This window comes from Triturus cristatus, chromosome 5_1 (assembly GCF_964204655.1).
Source record: "Triturus cristatus chromosome 5_1, aTriCri1.1, whole genome shotgun sequence".
Lineage (NCBI taxonomy): Eukaryota > Metazoa > Chordata > Amphibia > Caudata > Salamandridae > Triturus > Triturus cristatus.
The window spans coordinates 120,441,512-120,465,048 of NC_140587.1; the positions used below are offsets into that span (position 1 = coordinate 120,441,512).

At 45.8% G+C, this 23,537-nt stretch overlaps 1 protein-coding gene across 1 annotated transcript; it reads right to left on the reverse strand.

The window, feature by feature from the left end:
- Positions 1-220: 220 nt before the first annotated feature.
- On the reverse strand, positions 221-23,282 carry LOC146830350 (GTPase IMAP family member 9-like). The gene is made up of 2 exons (XM_085604542.1): positions 22,956-23,282; positions 221-1,497 (listed from the first exon to the last, which is right to left on the reverse strand). Exons 1-2 carry the CDS (start codon positions 23,119-23,121, stop codon positions 674-676), a joined length of 990 nt encoding a protein of 329 aa, XP_085460668.1. The 5' UTR covers positions 23,122-23,282; the 3' UTR covers positions 221-673.
- Between the last annotated feature and the right edge of the window lie 255 nt (positions 23,283-23,537).

A 23,537-nucleotide genomic window follows, 5' to 3' on the forward strand; every position in this document is an offset into this window, starting at 1 on the left:
ATGTAGCTTCAAGGAGCATTCAAAAACGTCACTTCTATTGGAAATGTCAAATCTGGAGGATCAGGGTTCCAAGGTCAGTACTGGAGACCCTACAGTGGACCCCTTTCTATTGTGTGGAAGGATGACAAACTCACCCGAGGCATGTCATTAGTGTGTGCAGGTGCTGTCAGTGAGCAGGGCCAGCTGTGGTGTGAGCTGTTGGCAAAGAACAAGAATCAGGTCAAGGTGAGAACAAAGCATGTTTAATTGCACATTATTGGAGCACCAACGCTGTACTTCCAGGGTATTAATGCGCCCACGATTTTCCTGTACCCGTAGAAACCCATTCTACCTAGACATGCATATAGACACAAAAATGATAATATTTACTAAGAACTCTGCTTTGGTAGTAAAGAATACATGGCTGTGTCTTGCTAAGGTGCAGCTTACAAGATTAGCTCACATTTAAGCAGTGCACGTCTTTTATGTTTACTGTTGAGCCCTTGGTGATGTTCTTGAGAGACCTCAGATCGGGAGGTCACTCCTTCCTTTCAAATGTCTTCATTATGTTACCCGAAGAAAAGAAAGTAGGTGCTGAGTGTCGCAGTGAATAAGTGTGAGCTCAAGAGACATTAAATAAAAGCGCTTGAGCTGGGAGTCGGTGGCCAGAGAACTGCAGTTTTCTTTTCTATGTTCACTCAGTAAAATTGAATAGCGAACTCACTGAGACTGCAATGGCGCTCAGCGTTGCCAGCAGCTGTAGTGATGTCTTTAACACTTTCAGTACGCGTGCCATGACACTCTTCTTGGCCTCTTCGCGAGGAGTCGGGAGCTCTTTACTACTCTTCCCAGATCTCGCCCTTTCCTTCTTGATCTCTCTCTCCCGTCTCTGGATCTCTTCCTCCGCTTTCTGAAACATCTGTGTGGTGTAAAACGAGCCCTTGTTGTCGTCCACAATCCCGTCGACCATTGAGATTAGCGCCTGCACCTGCTGCTCCCTCGCGGCCCCTTGAGCCCGGTTGTTGAAGCCCAGGTACCGGTTCCCGCAGCACTCAACCACCCTTTTTAGCCTGTTATCTCCGCTTCTGATGTACTCTTCCAGGGTGACTCCATCAGCTTCCAGGTCATCTGTTCGTGTGAACAGGACCAGCATGTATCCAGCAGCCCCTTCTCCGAACAGAGTCTGGAGGTCCTGGATGGCGCGGGCCTCCTCCGGAGTGAAACGACAGGCCTGGAGCACAAGGATAATGGCGTGGGGGCCGGGGGCCGCCATTACTGCACATTCAGTGATCTCTTGAGCAATTAATGCATTTGAAATCTGGGGATCGAACAGTCCAGGAGTGTCGATGACCACGATCTTGTGCCTGTCCCTCACACAAAACAGTTCGTTGCATACACTGGTCACTGAATTGGAAGACACTTTAGATGTAAACCCTTTCCGCCCGAGGATGGTGTTTCCTGTTGCACTTTTCCCAGTTCCCGTCTTCCCAACAAGAACGATCCTCAACTCACGGATCCCTGTGAAGAGAAGAGAGCAAAGGTTACACATAGGTCCACACAGATCACACAGGTCCACACAGCTCACACAGGTCACACATAGGTCACAAAGGTCATGTACAGGTCACAACGTCTGCTAAGTGCTAAGAACAGCAGTCCGATGTCTCAGAAGCATACACATACGCTACCTTGAACGTAGACTCCTAAGAGGCTGTACACTTACCACTACCCCTCATAAATAGAACTGCCACTCGCCCAAATCCAGAATGCAAATTCCTTTCAAATACCCATCAAATCTCTAAATCCCCAAGTCAGATACTTAATAAAACACCTGAACCCCAGGAAACGAAACATATGTCCAAACGCAGATTCTTGGACCAGTCTTACATGTCAGCCATCACAGGTATGGTGGCCTGCTAAGGTCAGCAGACCCAAACTACAATCGGTTCGGTCGGTTAGAACATTTGCTTTAAATCTATGCAGTATTAATCATGCATAAATGAGGGGCAGTGACCAAGCCGCGGACCAAGATGGCAGCGTGGCATTGATGCGCCGCACTGTCGCCTTGCATAAATCCGAATATCTCTGCACAGACGGCCAACTTCGCCGCTAACCTGCCCAGAACCTGATCCCAGCCTGCCGGCACCCACACTGTGGCCGCTTTCGGTGCCAGATTCCACCTAGAACTGGAGAAGAACAGCCTAGATCTCGCAGGGGGCAGTGCTGACTGCGGCCTGGCTCAGCGGCCGGCCGGCACATTTGTACTGCTGCCCTCCGAACTGTGGCGCTACCTTCAGGGGCTGCCGGGTGCGACCCGCCTGGCCTTCGTCTGAACTGCGGTGAGTTCTTCCCGACCCTCCTCCCCTAGCCACAAATCTGTAGGAGCCGTTGTGAGACACCCCCCCAACCCCTTCCTACACCCACGGGGAAACCACACTTGAGTGACGCTCCAGTAGGCCATCTGATGAGCCAGGGTCTCCGGTGGCATCAGGGTGGCAGCCATCCGGCTGCGTGACACGACCGTGGGCTGGGATAATGAGCTACTCCAGACCGGCTCCGATCTGCATAGCGGGCTGCGGGGAGAGGGGCACAACAGCAGCAGCGAGACACTCCCAGCCCCGCGGACTAACAAAATGGCAGTCCCGTAACCTCAATGAAACTCCGCCAGGCCACCAAGCACGATCCTCCTGTCCCAGGCTACGGCGAAATTTCCATAATTTGACTACCTGCTGAGACTAGTTGGACACCCAGGACACGTTGGATGGGCACGGGCCCTGGACCAGGTCCTCAAAACTGGAGTATACCTCCCCTGCTTCCGCACTTGCCCACTGGGTGCCGATTGCAGCCCCTGCAGCCCCCCGCCCAGGTTCCCTCGCACTCAGCGATCCATGGGGTGCCAGCTGCTTTGCACAGTGATAGCTGCGGCGCTCCCACACTGCCTCTGAGATCAGTGGCTGCGGTCTGGGGGAGCAGTTGCATCGGGTGTGGGACGCATGGATATGGGAAAGAAAGACCCAAACCAACGCTTGCTCACATTCCCAACTACATCTGACGGAGTGCAGGACCGCAGCACTAACATGGCTGAGGGGGGGGGGGGGGGTCAGGCTTCTTCCGCCGTGCCGGAGATCGGTCCTTCAAATCCGGCTATGCTCGAGGAGCTTTGGGCAGGTTTCAAAGCACTTGATCACAGGTTTGACACTCTGGACTAACGCCTGGACGCCTTTGGGGTTAAACTGGAGCTGTATGAAAGACGCTTGGACACTGCAGAGGGAAGGATATCGGACCTCGAAGATGGAGCCGCAAAATCTACTAAAAAGCTTGAACAAAAGGATTTTTTTCTTTTTTTTTTTAAAGAGGTCGCAATTAAAAATGACAGGGCAAATTGGACACTTTTGTTGAGACCATGTATGATGGAATAGATGCCCCGATAAATAAATATTGAGACCATGCTAATAGACATTTTTGGCAAGGAGAAATTTACCCCCGAGTTTGTTGTCGAAAAGCGCATGATCTTTGGGCCCCTGTCCCAACCCTGGCTGCCCTCCCAGGCCTATTATAGCACACATTAAGAACTTTCGGGACAGGGACACTGCGCTAAGGCTGGCCAGAGAACGTGGCAAACTCCAGTGGCAGGGGTCAAATGTGTACCTATACCCAGACTTCACCTTAATGATCCAGGAGGCCCGACGTAAGTTTAACGGTGTAAAGGTCACGCTACGTAATCTGGGCCTCTGCTATGGGATGCTGTATCCAGCTCGCCTGAGGGTGGACGTCAACGGTCGGCCTTGCTTCTTTGACACTCCAAGCGAGGCGCAAGCCTTGTGCACCTCCTACAAGACCTCTAACACCCAGCGGGGCAATGACCGCGGTGGCACAGTTGCCAGTGTGGACCTTTTTTCAAATGGTTGACATTTTTGGCTGCTCTGATATGAATGCTGAATGCATTGCTTATTATATGGCAGTAGCTGGCTTTAAATATGTTGAAGCATTATTTGAGATAGTATGATATAACAGGTTGTTCACAGTTAATTTACTTCTGGACTGGAGTGTGGATGGTCCCTCCAAAGCAGCAGAATCTAAGCCCTGGTTCCGACGAGTGTTGCTGGACACATGTGAGACATTCCAGCTCTCTGACATCGAGACTTCCTGGGATACACACATTACTTAGCCCTCCACAACACTTGGCCCAGGCTGGACTTTTGGCTGCTTTCACCGTGCCCCATCACCTGTCACACCACTAGTGAGATTCTCCCTAGGTCCTATTCTGACCATGCCCCGGTAGTGCTTAAGCTTCGCCTTCACAGACCCGCGGGGCAGGAGCGCAGATGGAACTTCCCAAGCAGGGCACTAAATGACGAACTCTGACTCAGAAATCAGGGAGGCCATTGACGACTACTTTGAATTAAACACGAGATCAGTTGACACTTGGGCGATGTTATGGGAAGCCTTCAAGGTGTACATTAGAGGCATAGCCAAACACGCCGGAGTCCTGAAAGACTTGAGGAACACGCTCACTAACATTGAGCAGCAGCTGCTTGCATTAGATGCCTTGTTGCAGAGTACACCAGAAACCTTCGAGGTCGCACAGCGTCGGTTGACATTATTCATTGAATAATTGAATTTCAGGAGGCGGCTGATAGAGAAGCGCACTTCTTAAGTAAATACATAACAGCGCACAGGTATGGAGAGTGTGAGAGGCCAGGGCGCACGTTAGCCCAACTGCTCCGACCCAAATACTCCGCAGCACAAATCACTGAGCTCCAGTCCGCCACAGGTGACATGTTAACAGACACATCCGCTATCTGGGACGAATTCCTGGCTTATTATGAGCATCTTTATACTTCCAGGCAGCAGCGCACCCAGATGGAGCGCAAAGACTATTTTGACGAAATCGCGCTGGTATACTTAGATAAATATATGCAAGATTTCCTTGCGGAGCCCTTTTCGAAAGATGAAGTAATTGACCCGATAGACGCGCTGAATGGTTCTACTACACCTACCTAGATGGGTTCCTGGGTGACTTTTATAAGCGCTATAAAGATGTTCTGGCCCCAAAACTTATAGAAGTCTACCATGAATCTTTACAGCAGAACCAATTATCCCCTACGTTACGAGAAGCAGTGATCGTATTGTTACCAAAGCCTGGCAAAGACCCTCTGCACTGCTGATCTTATAGACCACATTCTCTATTAAATTTTGATTATAAAATATTAGCAAAAACGATCTCTGTACGCCGGCATTGCTGATGGACAAAATAATTTCCCCTGCCCAATCGGGATTTGTGCCCCATAGATCCACCTCTCTAAACCTCCACACTCTCTTTGCAGTCCTACACAGGATCAACCCTGCCACACCAGCCGCTGCCATCATGCTGGACGCGGAGAAAGCATTTGACTCTCTGGAGTGGCCATTCCTCTGGACTGTCATGCGCAGAATGTGTATGCCCTTCGGGTTCATCAGGCTCACGGCAAGGTTATATTCGGCTCCTACAGCCAGATGGTGACTTGAACTGCACACTCTCCCGCTCTTTTTCGCTGTCCCGGGGCACAAGGCAGGGCTGCCCCTTGTCCCCCCTGCTTTTTATCCTGGCCATGAATCCGCTTGTTCGTCACTTTAAAAAATGCCACCTACATAGAGGGATCCAATTCAACACAGGGCCATTACTGGGGTCATTATACGCAGACGACATTATTTTATATGTTCGGCACCCGCAAGACAATTTACATCCACTTATCCAGAAGATCAATAAATTTGGCGGCTTCTCAGGCCTTGGCATAAATCAGTTATATTCCCACTTACACAGGGCAGGCACAGATGGGAGGGAGAGTTCCCGTTGACCTGGCGCTCAGAGTCTGTCAAATATTTGGGAATCGACATACACTTCGACACCGCTGAAACCAGACGATCCATCTATGGAACCGTGATCCACTCGCTGGAGCAGAAGGTGCATAAATGGCTGAGACTTCCACTCTTGATGCTGGCCGGATAGCATTGATCAAAATGGTTGTGTTGCCCAAATTTCTCTACTTATTCCATATACCCATCCTGCTCCCAAATCGCTTCTTTCAATCCATAAAACACCTATCTTATACGACTAACTTGGGGGGTGCGGGGGGGGGGGGGGGGGGGGGCAGAGGCCCAAGGGCTCGCAGGGATATTATCACACTTCCTTATCACAGGGGAGGCTTTGGAGTCCCTAACTTACAGATATATTATCTGGTGGCTCAGTGCAGCTATGTGCACGCCTGGTTTCACCCGGATGCCAGGGACCCCTATTTACGACCTGAGGCTTAGTCTTGCCAGACACACTTAATACGGTGCTACACCTGGGATATCCCCGAGATCCCCTGGACATTCAGACGGTCTCAACTACAAGCTGGGCCTGCCTAAAAATTGGTCAGGATGATGGGATCGCCAATTCTATACTCCCAGAGTCTACCGCTACCAAATCAACAGTGGTTTTCCATCACTGGAGGGAGAATAGTCTAGCGCACCCTATCTCGGTTTAATATGGTTTATGAGGAAAAATTCCCTGAGGCATCCTCTATGGATAAATTTGTTCTTACCCGGCTTCGTTCTACCTTACGTGCCAAGATTCCCGGGTTCCCCCTTGAACCTAGTCCGTTCACTCCCTTGTCCACAGTATCAGACAGCGACGCAGGAACCCATTTGATTGCAAGAATGTACAGAGCATGCACAGAGTTAATCCCAGTCAATGGTGCAACCATTTGCACTGCCTGGAAGGCAGATCTAGGCCAGCAGATTACAGATGACCAATGGGAGGCGTGCTGCCAACAAACTATGTCGGTCTCCCTAAATAGTCGCCACAAACGTATCCACTTCAAGTTCCTTCTTAGGATTTACATTACGCCCGAGAAGGACTACAAACTAGACTCAGAAAGAATACATTGCTGCCTAAAATATAAATCCCCACACGCACACTTCGCCCACCTCGCTTGGACCTGCAGCAAAATAAGCAGTTATTGGAACAAAATACACCATACACTGGGTGAAATGATAGGACTGGACCTGATCCCCACCCCGGAGATGGCACTCGTGGGGTATGTGAACAACATCCCAAAGAAAGTCAGGAAATATACAGCACTAAGTCTACTACTAGCAAAACGGGAAATGGCGCTAAAATGGGGTAGTAGGGCTGTGCCACAGCGCAAGGACTGGCTTACGAGTCTAGCATATTGCAACCTCAACCATGACTTATATGCTTCTACATTGCCAAGCACTTTCTCGCCCACGTGATATCTGGGGCCCTCTTAAACATTATAATATGACCATGCACTCACAACCTGCTGCTCAACTGGAGGATGGACTGGTACCTGTGGGCATAGGATAAATGGTGGGTATATGTATGATACATTTGTGATAGGGATCCGTTAATAATAACTGGGAATGCTTCTAGTGTCACAAACGGTCAACTTGAAGATAAAAGAGTTGTACTCTAAAGTTCATGAGTATCTAGAATGTGAATGTTGTACTGAAAAAGTGGCTTACTCCAAAGCTGTTAAGATAAATTTCATGTATTGCTTACACAACGCAACGGATCTGCCAAATCTGGCACCGCACTGGAGCTAGTATATAATGCTGTATTGTATCATGAAAATGGTAAATAAAGTTTAACAAAAAAAAAAAATCATGCAAAATGAGTCTTATACATTTCTTTATAGACTTCAGGATGGAACACACATAGAAGAAGATTATTTTTGATATAAAGATAGTTTTTACTCTGAGTGATATAGGGCTTACAAATTCAATAATCATGAAATGACATTAGAGACATGTAGATAAAGTGAATTAAGGGTAACAAGGTAGCATATGTGACATACAGGTATGTACACAATATACAAAACAGCTGAAATGATGTCTGTCCTTTCAAATTTTTTAACACATGGTCTCTGATGAACCTTAAATAAGCTACTTAATTCTTGGGGCCGGGAGACCTGGTGGTCATAGACTGAAATGAACGTCAACATTTTGACCCTGGAGTGTATACAAATAAGTGGGCGTCACAGCGGGTCTTCCTCAGGACGAGCAGACAACAAAGAAGGACAGCCTAGGGGTAAGGTGAATCAGATATGAGTCACGTGTGTTCCATCACTAGGGTGTGTGATTTATTAAACGATCTAATCTTTTGACTGAACAGACTCACAAATTCCAATTATAGCAAACTCACCATACAACAATGTCCAACAAGTCTCCAGTGGTAGGAATGTACTGGGAGAACAAGAGAGAGAGTGCATGGATTTACCACACAATGTTTTATGAAGAGAAACTACCTTGAAGGTTGGAGCCTGGGGAATAAAGAGCAGGATTTTTATGAGTGGGTTGTGCAAAAACGAACAGTAAAAAAGGTATTAGAAATGCTATTTGTTAAGGCACACGACCTACCTCTTCAGAGTAAATCATAGGGGAGGAGTAACAAACCATCACTTCAGTTTGGATCTTAAAGGTATAAATCAAAAATGTGGGTAAACTGAATTGTTTAGTGGAAAAATAGACCCACACACCAATTCAGCGCGTGACAAACTTTTGTAGCTTGTGTTGAACTATACTCAACTTGTAACAAGTTGGGTTCTTCTTAGTCAGATTCTAATGAGAAGAAAGATTAAAGACTTGTTGGAGCGTTTAAATTCAGCAATTACAAAGTGAGGGAACTAGGTAGAAGTGCCAGAGTGTGCTGCATACCTTCAGAATGGACTTCACAGTGAATGTGGGTCCTGCAGGATGTGGAAAGATCGTGTCCACGCAGAGACTCTGGTATTTAATGGGGCAAGATGATCGGCATGTAGCCCATGTGCACGCATCGGAGCAGCAGCTAGATGTTAGTCAGTAAAGCTGTCATCAGTACAGCAGCGGCTTTGAAGCTTGTGTTCTTCCGCGAGGATGAGGACGCGTTGCCTTGGATAGATTGTAAAAACCCAAGTATTAGATACATGACCGGTGGCTTCGTAGGACAAGATTCCTGACACCGCATGTAATCGGAAACATTGTTTGAAAGCATGCGGCTCGATATTTAACAACTTATTTGTTAAACAGATACAAAATTAAATCTTTTATTTGTGCACAACATACCTAATTAAATATGATGCCTGCATTTCTGAGTGCCTGGCCATATGGTTTAGAACCGGTGCTTCCGATGAATAGACTTCCCGAAAACGTGTTCAACCAGAATCCATGTTTCCAGACATGCAGCTGATTTTTGAAGGTACCGGCTTGCATTTTAAAAGGAAACACATTGCTCTCAATGAAAGTTTCAGTGCGGATTAATCCACTGTATCTAAATGTAAATTCAAACTGTGTGAATACATCAAAAAACAACGTGGTACAAATAAATGAAATGTACATTATAAACAATTGGGAGATTGTTACTGAATGATAGTGTGCCATGCCACATAATTCCGGGAGATGATTTCACTACATGCCTGCAGGATTTCATAAACCAAAAGTAGCTTCATTTGAAAACATTTGTACATTTCTGAGTGCCTGGCCATATGTTTCATAACCGGAGGATCCATTTAGTAGACTTCCTGAAAACGTGTTCAATCGTAAACCATGTTCACTGACACACGGCCGTTTTTTTAAGGCATCTGCTTGCATTGTAAAAGAAACACATTACTCTCATAAAAAGCTTCAGTGCGGATGAATCCACTGTATCAAAATATAAATACAAACTGAATACATAAAAAAAACTACATGGTACAAATAAATGAAGTGTACTGTATAAACAATTGGGAATTATTACTGAATAATAGGGTGTCATGTCACATAATTCCAGGAGATTATTACACTACAGGTCTGCAGGACTTCATGAACCAAACGTCTCTTCATTTGAAAACATCTGTTTAAATGTGTCAATGTCTTTACAATGCGCTGACAAAGTCTGGCTGATAGAATTCTTCAAATGTATATTTAAGAATGTAATGGAATATTACACTGATTAAACATGATCCTAGGCAGTACATGGCTGCTCGATGACATTATCATATTTATATGGACCACAATCCAATGTATTTATCGGGGCATCTATTCCATCATACAGCGTACTCAGTACAAGGATTAATTCAGAATTATTTCAGAAGAAATTACATTTCTTGTGTTTTACTTATCTACCTTGAAAGTTAAAACCAGAATTTTCCCTCTGGAACTCCTTTTGCACACTTGGTGATTTACTCCTCACTCATGCAAACCACCATCTGATGCCTCAATGTTCCCCCAAGGTTAAGCTAAAAGACTCTAATAAGAATTTATAAGCACTATTGTGCGTATTTAATAGATTAGAAACTCAAATAGGTAAAAATGTATAATACAAATCATCACAAATAATTAAACATCATAAATAGACATTTTGAATATGAACAAAACCAATCATGTATACAGATACACACAAATTCTTAAACATTAAAAACCTAGATTCTCCTACACACATCAATTGCAAAATAAACCACCCCACTCGACAGGAAACTACCAGACAATATAATTTGTCTTGCAACTGTTGATTTGAAAACTAATGTAAACAGCACCCAGCAGGGGAAGAAATTCCCTGTCTTTTTCGTTCTTGCTGTCTCTTTTCAAATTTAACATAAATTTGCTGCGTCTACACGTTTCGGTGAAGTTGTCTGAATGTTACCACCTTTCTCAGGACTAACCGTTATCTTCCCTTATCCAAGTTATACATTGTTAAAGATAAAAACTCTGGTGCCGCAGCACTCGGGAAGGAAGAGCTTCTCTGTACAATTTCGAGATACACACTTCAGTAATGTGGATCCGGATTCTTTATTTTATCCTTAGTCTCCTATTTTCTTTATCCCTTCATGCCTGTTATTCTTTGTTTTTATTAGATATAGCGAATAGTGCGATTGTTGTGCACACAGCTTCGGTTAAAACACCCCCTTCTATGTAGGCGAGTGGGAAAAATCTTCCAACCTGACTCCTGGAGCGTCAATATGTAAGGCTTGATTAATCCTTTTCCTGCTTACTCCAGGGTCTCTCCTTGGTCACGTGTCAGGTTGGAAGATTTTTCTCACTCGCCTATATAGAAGGAGGTGTTTTAATCAAAGCTGTGTGCACAACAATCACACTATTTGCTATAGTGCGCTTCTGTGGGCTTTGCAGCGCTGGGCTGCAACCTGAATATTCTCCTACCCAGCGTGGGGAGTGGGAGCCTACCACGCATTTTTGGTGCTTACTTGAGCAGCGAGTGCCCACCCCGCGTTTGGCCGATCGAGTGGGTGCCCACCCCTCGTTAGTTGTTAGCTCGCAGGTGCCCACCCCGCTTCTGTGATGTGTTGGCAGGTGCCCACCCTGCTTATGGGATTATCGTAAGGCGGGTGCCCACCCCGCCTGGTAGCGCTGCAGAGGAATTTACTGCCGCGGCCTGATCCCACAAAGAGGAAGCCAGGCGCGTCTGCCGGACTGTGGGCTGGGCCGGCTGACAAGGAAAAGAGCCTTGCGGGCTCCGTTTCTTCCTTCTGCCCCCGGGGAGTAGAGGGCCAGAGGCGTGGTGCCGGAAAGAGGACAGGATCCCACCCAGCATCTGCGAGATGCCGCCAAGTTGCCCCCGCCTCTAGCCTAAGGCTGGAGAAGTCCCGGTCCCAGAGGGGGCCCGGGTGAAGAGAGGCAAGAAGTCCTGAGCCCTAGGAGAGAGCCCAGGTGAAGTGTGAGGAGTCCCCGGACGTCAGCGGAGTCCCAGGGTAACCCGGTGCGTGCAGGCAGGACCTGGGAAGTCACATTTCCTGTCACGGTGCACAGCAGAGAAGAGCCTGCAGAGCCTCGGTGAGTGGGGGCTCTATGTGGGGTGTTAAGGGCCCTCTCGACGCACGTTTCTGGTGCCTGATGTCTTCAGCAGATCCGCAGGAGAGCAGGCCGCTCCAACAGGAGGCACCTTGATCTTAGGCCCCCAGGGGGGGGTCCAGATGGCACAACGGTGCCCGTCCTTCGTCATTTCATATACAGCGGCGCTGCACCAGCGTGGGCTGCTGCAATGTTGCCCGCACTCCTGTTGAGTCCCAGAGGGGGATTCAGGCCATTGTCACAGTTGCGCCGCCGTAGCTGGCAACTGCAACGTGGGGGCACCTTTGTTTTAGTCAGTCAGAGTTGGACTCCATAAGGCACAGCAAGTGCCCATGCTAATTCGTTTTGGGGGCATTGTGGTGCGTCGGCAGTCCAAGGACTCAGTGGTGCCGATCAGGGCACATTGTTGGTGCTCATTTGGACCCATTTGTTTTGCAAAGTCCCAGTGGGGACTAGTGAGGGCCAGTGGCCACAGTATCTACACATCTGCACCGCAATTAGCGGCAGCTGCAACATTTAGGCCAGTCCAGTGCAAAGAGTCCCAGTGGGGACCCAGGAGACAGTGGTGCCAGCGCAATTGCGCACTTGTGATTCTGCGGCTTCGGGCAGCCAGCCCTGACATTTGGGACATAGGGCATTTGATCCCTTTGAGAAGGCCAGTTGACCAGGGGGGCAGTGTGAGGTTGGCAGGGCGCCAGGCCCTGCTGTGATATCTGTGTTTATGCATAATGTGATTTATGTGTTTCTGCATAATGTGATTTATGTGTTTCTGCATAATGTGATTTATTGTCTAATGCGTTTGGGCTTGTGAGGTTAGGGCATACTGTGTGTATGCTGATGAGGTTGGCGCATAATGTATTCCACGCCTAATGTGATGCTGATGGCAGAATTTGAATTATGTTGCAGGATGATGCTGAGTACAGTGTTTGGCCAGTAGTTACTGGTTGTGTTCTACATTTATTATTTGGGTTTATGATGGCTCGGACAGTGGCCCAATTGGCCCTGTCATGTGTATATAATCCCCTGTGAATATTCCATTGCCAGTTGGCACAGTGTAAATGTGTGATTACGTTTCTAATGTGTTTATGAGAGTACAAAGGCTATTTTTGATATAACCTTGTGTGGAGTTTTTTTGTGGTGTGCCTAGTCTGTTCCTGCTGTGTGTGTGTGTTGCGCTAACGCTTTACACATTGCCTCTGGGGTAAGCCTGACTGCTCGTGCCAAGCTACCAAGGGTGTGAGCAGGGGTTATCCTCAGTGTGTAACTACCTTGCCCTGACTAGAGTGGCGGTTTCTGCCTGGCTTTGGCGCAAGCGTTACAACCAGAAATCCCATTTCTAAAACTCCGGTTATAAAACATATGGCCAGGCACTCAGAAATGTAATAATAATAATAAAATCTTCTTTATTCGGCTTTACACATTGGAAAACCATAAAAGGAACATTTTTATCATACAAATTCATATAAAAACAAAAATCATCTTACAAAAATTAAATTCGTACAAACACAAAATCATATATATTAAAAACAAGGAATCATATAATTTAATTGCATCGTTTGAGGCTAGATCCAGCGTAAATTTTAGAGATTTTTCCTATGCTTCAGAATGCTTTTTAAAAAGTTAAGTACATGATAACAAACCAGTTCAGATTCTAAGAGTTGGAGACGTAGCAGGTTCATGAAGTCCTGCAGACCTGTAGTGTAATAATCTCCTGGAATTATGTGACATGACACCCTATCATTCAGTAATAATTTCCCAGTTGTTTATACAGTACACTTCATTTATTTGTACCATGTAGTTTTTTTATGTATTCACAGTTTGTATTTATATTTTGATACAGTGGATTAATCTGCACTGAAGCTTTTTATGAGAGTAATGTGTTTCTTTTACAATGCAAGCAGATGCCTTAAAAAAACGGCCGTGTGTCAGTGAACATGGTTTACGATTGAACACGTTTTCAGGAAGTCTACTAAATGGATCCTCCGGTTATGAAACATATGGCCAGGCACTCAGAAATGCACAAATGTTTTCAAATGAAGGAACTTTTAGATTATGAAATCCTGCAGACATGTAGTGAAATCATCTCCCGGAATTATATGGCATGGCACACTATCATTCAGTAACAATCTCCCAATTGTTTATAATGTACATTTCATTTATTTGTACCACGTCGTTTTTTGATGTATTCACACAGTTTGAATTTACATTTTTATACAATGGATTAATCTTCACTGAAGCTTTAATTGAGAGCAATGTGTTGCCTTTTAAAACGCAAGCCGATGCCTTAAAAAAATCAGCTGTGTGTCTGGAAACATTGTTTCCGGTTGAACACGTTTGCTGGAAGTCTATTCAACGGAAGCACCGGGGTTTAACAAACAATTTGTTAAATATCGAGCCGCATGCTCTGAAACAATGTTTGTGATTACACAAGGCGTTAGGAAACTTGTCCCACAAAGGCACTGGTCATTTAACTAATAGCTGGGTTTCTACAATGTATCAAAGGCAGTGCATCCTTATCCTCGCTGATGAGCACGAGCTTCCAAGCCGCAACTGTCACCGATGACAGCTTTACTGACTGACACCTAGCTGCTGCCCCGGTGCTGGCACGCGGGCGTCAGCTGACATCCCGGCTACGTGCTGAACGTCGTGCCCCAATAAATACCAGTGTCCGTTCTGAAGGTGTGCCGCACACTCTGGCTTTTGTACTTAGTTCCCTCACTTTGTAATTGTGGAATTTAAATGCTCCAACTACTCTTTAATCTTTCTTCTCCTTAGAATCGGACTAAGAACCCAAATTGCTACGAGTTGAGTATAATTCAACACATGCCACCAAGGTATGTTGCACGCTGAATAGCTGCATGGGAATATTTTTCCACTTTTTTGCACTAAACATTTGAGTTAACACCTACTTTTGATGCATACCTTGTAGATTCAAACTGAGGTGGTGGTTTGTTATTCCTCCCCTATGATTTATTCTGAAGAGGAAGGTTGTGTGCCTCAACAAATAGCATTTCTAATGCCATTTTTTACTGTCGGTTTTTGCACAACCCGCTCATAAAAATCCTGCTCTTTATTCCCCAGGCTCCAACCCTGATGGTGGTTTCTCTTCGTAAAATACTGTGTGGTAAGTCCATGCACTACCGCTCTTGGTCTCCCAGTAAACTTTTACCATTGGAGACTTCTTGGACATTGTTGTATGGTGAGTTTGCACCCCTAATAATGTATATCATTCATGATTGTCATAATCCACCTTTGACCCTCATTCTCTACCCCACAGCTTTGAATTTGTATCTACCCTCTAACACTCACCCCATCTTGGGGGTGGTTAGCTGTAATTGGAATTAGATACTTTAATAACTCACACACCCCAATGATGGAACACACGTGACTCGTATGATTCACCTTCCCCCTAGGCTGTCCTTTGTTGTTGCTCGTCCTGAGGAAGACCTGCTGTGACGCTCACCTATTTGTGCACAATCCGTCGACGTTCATTTCAGTCTATGTCCACCAGGTCTCCCGGCCCCAAGAATTAACAAGCATTTGCAATGCAATAGGTCTCGCATTTAGGCGAGTTTAAGCTATTGGCATTTTAAATGACAATGCGTTTAATTTGTTTCAAAAACTAAACCATAAATAAAAGGCATTATCATTTACAATGTCAATAGCTCAAACTCGCGTAAGTGCAAGACCTGTTGTATTGCAAATGCTTGTTTGCCTATGCTACACTGAACTGATGCGGACCGCGCTGCAAATGAATTAAATAAAGCAGCGCAGCCACTAAAGTGAAAGCGGACTGCACTGGAATAAGGAAAGACCATTAAAGAAAATAGTGCTCACCCACTAAATATCAGAGACCATGTAACGTGCCAAGTAAAAGGTCCGGCCGCTCCTTCCTTGCGGCCAGAGCCTGGAACACCCTCCCTCTCCACCTCAGACAGACAACATCTCTCCCCATCTTCACAAGAAACCTCAAAATTTGGCTCTTCAACAGACCCCCTCCTTGATGGACTGGATCCTGCGAAACCCCCCTCCCCCAGCGCCTTGAGACCCTCACGGGTGAGTAGTCCCACTTAACAAACACCTGATTGATTGAGTCGTTATGGGAGGTAACAAATGGAGACAAGGCGGTACCCAGGAGGGACTTACAAGCCTCGTAATTAATCAAAATTCAGCTTTTGCGAAGGACAATGACACCAGCCAATATAAAATATGGGTGGAAAGTGGGCGGGGCTTACTCTATTACAACATGGCTCGCAGAGCGAGCAGTGCATGCGAGCTGCCACTAGGCTTGACCTAAAAAGAAAAAAATAACAATATTACAGAATGCTAATTCATATTTGGCTACTTTTTAAGGGTATTAACATTTCCAAAATGCTGTGAAATGATACCCTCGCTGATGGACACCAATGTTAGCCAGTGCCTAAAGCCAGCTGAACCACAATAGCCAAAGTGTGAGAGGGATTGTCTAAAAGTCATTTTCTGTATCTCCATGTATGTGGTGTGTGATGACATGAGCTCTCGCCTATCTGTAGATGAGGCCTAAAAAGCAGGGCAGTTCAAACTTAATTGTAATGCACTGAAGTTTAGTGCATTGGAGGAAGTGCATCAAACCCAGTGTTCTTTAAAGTACACCCATTAACCCACCCCAATCATACACTCACAAAAAACACATCCATCAGTAAACATACATCCAATTTCACCGTAAATGAAAAGTCAGACCCACTGGCTTTGTCTGCAGATGTTATTACCTGCAAATAGGAATTGTGAGCACGTCTACGTGGCCAGTTCTAGAGCCCTTGGTTCATCCAGATGTTCCTGGGGTGCAATGTGTGCGTTGCTCTGACTCGTGGAAAGACTTCTGCTGGTGCTTCAAGCTGACGCATTTATCCCATTTCCGGGGACATTACACTCACTCTCTTTAACCCCTTCTGTGCCACGCCCTTTCCCCCTCCTGTGCCGGGCGTTACATTGGTGGGTGGGGTTCATGACGAGATAGTCTCGTCATGGGCACTGAAGAGGTTAATCTTCGTGGTGTTTTACGGTGGATTCTAAATCTAGTACATCTAGTCTGCCTTGGCTACAACGCGGTGCAGGGTCTGGGTCCTGCGCTACCAGTTAACACTCTTGTTACCAAGTGTATATGTTCCCTGGTATTTTCAGGTTTTACAGAACTGATGTGCTGGTGTTCCTCCAATCCCTTCGAGGGAGGCCCTGCCTCCGTATTTGAAACGCTCTTCCCTTTGCAGTCTGCTGGTTTGACGTTTCCACAGACAAGGAGAGCCGCAGTTTTCCTACTTGCCTTTCATTTATTTCGAGGCACCCTGACACCCCTTGGTGTGGCCAATTATTTTTGTACTTAAATGACTTGATGATGAACTGGCTGGCTCCATCTCTGTCTCCACTGCACAGCAATCATGTTCTTAGACCAATGGGCCAATTAGTGCAATTGGGTGGGAGGTTTTTTTGTAAAATGGATGTCTGCCCACCGTGAAGTAGACTGAGACCACCAACAGCATTCAATAATTTCACCAGATGGTAAAGAAGGCATATCATCTTCGAACCACTGTAGATTTTGATCCGCGACCTAAAAATATGGGATTCTCGGCTAAAATGCCCTCATTCTCCTTGGCTGCTCAGCTCCGAGTGTATCTGGGGAACAGCGAGCCTGTTCGTGCAGACTCTATGGACTTGATGCTGGATGGGCGACTCCATCAATAGAATCGTTTGAAAACCGTGGGGGGCTTAAAAGTATTCAGTCAAGTTCAAAGACAGTGTTTAGAGCCAGTGCAGTGTAGTTCTGGGTGGTCAGGACTGAGGTAAGTGCACTGGGCACGGCTAGTTGCCAGTCCTCGAGTGCTGAGAACAGATTCCTAGCAAGTGTCGACAGCACAGGCCAGCAAGTGCTTGCTGGTTCAGTGGGTTGTTGTAAAAGGAGCACAAAATGCCCTCGGTTAGTTATTGAGTTTAGTATTTATTGCAGAGGCGTCAGTTTTTTAGACTCACTCTTCTCCCCTTGGGATCTGTGCTCTGACAGAATGACTGTTGTATCTTGTAGGTGCGCTCACTCAGTTGTATTGGTGCAGTCTGGTGCCTTGGAGAGACCACGTCCCCTTTGGGGTTCTTGTCGGACAGCTCTTAAAGAGGCGTCTTCGCTGAAACGTCTCTCTTCGGCCGCCTCTAATATTTGTTAGCAGTTTCTTCAGCTTCTAGCTGACAGCCATCAAGCTTTTATAGAAGGGGCATTTTGTCTGTATGTTTTTTACGTCAGAGCTCGCGTGCCAGCTGCAGCACATGGGATTGGACGCGACCCCCTCAGGGTTGTCACATAAATCAAAACAATGATAGTGCTGCTAGGCAGGGCCGCCGTTTGGTGCCCCCAGTCTTAGAGCACAGTACATAGGCGCCGCGTGCAGGGCATTGACAGGTGGAGTAGTGAGACTGGGCTCTGTGTGTTCTCCTTGTTGCATGTTGAGAGTAGGCCCTGGTCAGCATCTAGGGTCTGCAGCAAGTACCCTCATAGCACAGCGTTAGTTAACCTTTTGCACACGCCGTGGCCCCAATACGGATTTCATTAGTATGCCGAACTGCACCAGGCACAGACCAACACACTAGTTGAGCATTTGAAATTTGCTGCAAATCATTTCAGTGCATCGTTGTTTATAATACTTTTCTATGCGCTGTGTAAAATATTATAGACGAAGATTCAGAATTTAACATATTTCAAACCAAATTTGAACGTTTTAAATTTTATTGGACGGCTAAAATATGTAGCAGGTTTATGTACTATACAATCATAGCTGCAGATGAGTGTTTTACTTGTGCTGCTAAGTGATTGGACCTGATATTTTATACCAATGTTTATAATAATATAGTTATGCTATGGATGATATCCATTTTCGCCAAAATGACATTGTGGGAGAATTGTTATAATACAAAATGTGTGTTCTTAGTGGGCGCAAGTGAGGTACGTAAAACGGTTCTTATTGTAATATTCTGAAATTGCCCCAAAAAGTAAAAGTAGTGAGTCATATACTTTTGCAATGTAAAACCAGGCAGCCGTGGCACCCGCGCTTTACTTTTAACATTGAAAGTAAAGCGCGGGTGCCGCGATTATACCAAAAGTAAAGAAATAGATGTTTTTTCTATTACTTTAGGTATAATCGCGGCACCCGCCCTTTACTTTTAATGTTAAAAGTAAAGCGCGGGTGCAGTGATTATAACGTCATCGCGATCAGGATCGCTGTGAAAGCGATGACGCTCTCCTGAGTGCTGCTGGCTGGCCTAGCGCATGGCGGCTGCGCGCGTGCACGCTCACATGCACGCAAGCGCTAGGCCAGCAAGCAGCACTTAAAAAAGCGCACATACAAAATGTCTCTCCGAGCCAGCGCTCCATTTCCGCTGTTTCGTATATTGTGTGCATACATGTATGTCTCTTACCACATGTGTGTAATTTCACTTAGTCACATATGCCACCTTGTTGCACTTTATTAACTTTATCTACATGTCTCCAATGTCATTTGATGATTATTGAATTTGAAAGCCCTATATGACTCAAAGAGTAAAAACTATCTTTATATCAAAAAGCATCCTCTATGTGTGTTACATCCTGAAGTCTATAAAGAAGTGTATAAGACTCATTTTTGCATGATTAATACTGCATAGATTTACAGCAAATGTTCTACCCGACAGAACAATTTGTAGTTTATTTCATGCATGCCCATGTTCTGAAGCACACAGGGTTACCCCATTGACTATTAGAGGTCAGCAGACCACCATATCTGTAATTGCTTTTTAATTAAAAAAAAATTTAAATGCTGTCCGTTTTCCTTAAAGAAAACTGGGATGCATTTGAAAAGAGAAAAAAATTTAACTTTGCAGTTTCATTTTTTAAGAGTAGGCCGCGGTCCATGGGACCACTGCCTGCTCTTAAAAAATATTTAACACTCTCAAAAGTGAAGCAGTCATGAAAGGATCATTTCCCATTTGCAAATGGTTACCACCAGTTTTAAATCTGTAGTACAGTATTACTATTTTGCTACTGGAATCTGGACTAAAAACCTTAATACATACCATTGTGATTGAGTGTTTGGAAGGGACGCACCTTCCACATACCAAATTAGTATTTGGTAGCAAACACGAATTGCGACTTACCAAATCACAATTTGCCTTTTATATATTTTAAAAAGCCTTTTTGTGGTTTCAAACAGCCCGATTCTGTGAATCGGACAGTTTGTGATGTCAAAAAACATTTGTACATCTCGCCCTACATTCAGGGGAGCAAATTGAATTTTAAAGCCAATTGGGCTGCAGCCACAACCTAGCCCACCAAGCAGTCTTGGACATGCAGTGAATTCTGGTTACTACAAATCCCATTAGATGAACTCAGGAATGACTAATTCAGTCTTTCATGTTTCCCCGGTGGGCTGCCAGGGTGGGGGCTGGTTTTGGACCCCTGGGGGAGCGTTTTTGTTACCGGCAGACAGAATATCAGCTCCTATCCCAAAAACACAGAAACAGGCCCTAGCAAACAGCTCGGCCGCCTGGGGGGAGGAATGGGGGGGGGGTCAAGCTGTTTGCCAGGGCTGGCTTCGGTTCCCAGTCCGGCTGTGCTTTCATATATGATTAGCACACTCAAATATAGTACTAGGAATAGGGGACATGACATTTTAAATACTCATAATAAAATCCTAGTCTATTGCATAAATAATGAATGTTTATACAGAATTAAAAAATAAATGCAGCAAAACATGTCATGGACAGGGAAAACACTAGAAAGATTTCTTGCAAGTCCTAACAACCTGAAGCTGTTTGAAAGTGCTATGGCAAATTTTAGTTAAAAGATTAAATAAGAAGCCATCCTCTTGAGTTTGTTAAGATACATTGTACAACATACCTTAGGATAGCGCGCTTTGCTATTCTGTCATCAGAACTCTGCCAAGGATGCAGAATATGCTCAAGGGGGAAGGACCCTTCTGAATAGCTCCTGAAATCAACCTTCCAACTGAGGGTGCTTTGCTCGGCAATACGGTGTGACCTCTGCTGATAATTCTACTGTGACAACCTCTCCCAATTAATGGTCAAATACCGGAGTTTATATAGGGTTCACCACTGATTTTCTCTCTTTTTTATAAAACAAACAAGCATTTGCAATGCAATAGGTCTCGCACTTATGTGAGTTTGAGGTATTGGCATTGTAAATGGCAATGCCTTTATTTTATGTTTTGGTTTTTAAAACTTAAAAAAAAAAAAAAAGGTATTTACAATGCCAATAGCTTATGCTGAGGTAAATGCGAGACATACTGTATTGCAAATGGGTTCATCTTATTATCTAAATACATACAAGGTCCCAAAGGCGAGACCGATTGCATTGCAAACCCATTGGGGTTTTTTTGGAGGGGGGTTTATATAGCACGAACTCGACCGGAAGGTATCTGAGCACTTTATGCACCAGTTGCATTTCAGACGGACATATTAATTTTGTTAGACATTAGGAGATTATATGATTTGCTCAGAATCACAGGATGTTGAGCGTCCCTGCCGACGCGCGAACCCTGTGACATAGCTTCGAGGTCGACCCCTCTAGCCGTTAGGCCACATCCTTGAAGTCGGCCTTCCTTATATTACACTAAAAAGTGGGAAATCTGTTGTGTGTTCGTAATTTAATGCCAATTAAAAGTTGAAAACCTGACAGTCGTTTTTCATGTTATCTCTCCCAAAAGGATGAAGCTGTGGTTTATTCTGGTGGTGAATAAAAGTGGGATTAGTTGATGTGCACATGTTAACGCCCTCCCACCCACCTTACTGCCAGACTCTAGCCAGGATAGTCCGTGGTCTGGAATTAGACATTCCTTTTAAATAGGTCTTAATTGTAACATTTATTGTCCGAATTAAAGATATTGTACTGCCATGTGACACCAATACAATTGCCCACGCAAATCATCGATTATTGGCAAGTAATTTGTGAGTCTTAAATGTGTCTGTCTTCATTTCACATTTTAGGGCGGAAGGGGCCCGCAGTTGGGTAAACAGTCGCAGATAAAACGTGACATTCACTGCGACACCACTGCTGTGGCTCGAAATACCAATGACCTGAAATTAGCTGTGGATGCGATCGATACATCAGTGCCGATCAGCAGACAGAGCCGGGCACCCATGACCTTGAAGTGCGCGAGCCAGGTCGTGGGTGCGGGATTAGTTATAGCAGACCCGCAAACTTATATACATGTATCAGTGGCGGGGCTTTCCTTGGTGCAGCGGGTGTAGTGGCACCGGGGCCCAGAAGCGAGGGGGAGCGTCGTTCCTTGCACTAGGACATAGGCCACATTGGCTACGCTACAGTCTTGTATTGGTAATGTCCTTTATCAGACTGGCAGTGGCATGATTTGGGGGGGGGGGGGGGAGGATGGATCAAGGATCAATACTGGAACTAAACCATATAATATCGACCACCCATCACCAAACTGTTAAACCATTCACTACAGCCAAGTCAACCCTGGGGGGGGGGGGGCAGATTTACAAACCCCTTGCGCCACCTTTGCGTCACTTTTGCCAAAAGTGGCGCAAGGGGCTTGTAAATCTGCCCCCTAGTGTCTTGAGCACACTCGCTTCGACCGCCCTTTTTCTTTAGGCGCCGTGCGTGATCTTGGACAGGTGTTGTTGCCAGCACTTCTCTGCTAAATGAAGTTCACTTGCTAGATGCACTCTCGCCCGTACATATTCGCACTTGCGGTGTCTTACTAAAACCCTGCAATAAATACTACTTGGACCTCCAACGCCCCCACCCACAAAAAAAGACACACACAAACATCTATGGCCAAGCACTAGAACGTTTGGGAACCCCCAGACGTTCCCTGAAGAGATCCCTCCCAGGAGCTCACGACACCCAGAGCTAGCACAATTGCTTTCAGGAAAGTCCAGATCCAAACCCCATTATCTCACCCCAAAAAGCACACCCAATCCAAAAATTTACGCCCGTGACCTCGCCAAGCCCAAGAGCTGCATGTGACTCGGCCAACATTTTCTGGCCTCCCCAACGGGTCATTTGAACTTCAAGGGGCAGATTTACAAGGCCCTTGCGCCACTTTTGCGTCACTTTTAACATGGGAAAAGTGGCGCAAGGGGCTTGTAAATATGCCCCCAAGAGTTTTCTGAACCCCCAAGGACCCGTACTCTACCGTAAGCGTAGACGCCGCGCAGCCGGTTCCGGCGCAGGCTCATGGTGTTGTCCGATGTAGGCGTCTCATCCACCTCCTCGCTGGCCTCAAACTCTACTTTGCTCATGTCGTTCAAAAGTGTCATCTGCGCCGAGCAGGCGGAGGTTAGGCCCGCGGGAGACGACATGTCTGCGGGATGGTGGCACCGGAGCAAGCGGAACGCCGGAGAGCCTAGAAGAAAAGCGCATGCGCGATGACCCTACGGCCTTACACGTGAAGCTGAGTCGGAAGCAGGGAGTCTGGGACTAAAGAATATACACTGATCATGTGTTTCCTTGCGCTTTCCTGCCCGGGTGGACCTTTCCTTGCTAGAGTGCTTTAAACACTAGTACTGACAATGATCATTCCACCACAGGTTACTCTCTCCCCTGCCCATTATGTTTTTAATAATTTGTCTATAAAGATTGTGCAGGGTCCTGCTGATGAGTGCCATCTCTGGCATTTTGTTTTATGTCATCTCAAAATGTAATTATCTAGATGTGTTTTAATACTGTTATCTTTTTTCGTTAAATAACTACTTGGAGGATTTGCTTTATGTTCTAA

Coding starts and splice junctions, on each gene's coding strand:
- LOC146830350 (XM_085604542.1), bottom strand. CDS start 23,121: ATGTCGTCTCCCGCGGGCCTAACCTCCGCCTGCTCGGCGCAGATGACA. Junction 1,498..22,955: donor GCGCGGCGTCTACGCTTACG/GTAGAGTACGGG, acceptor TTCTCTTCACAG/GGATCCGTGAGTTGAGGATC.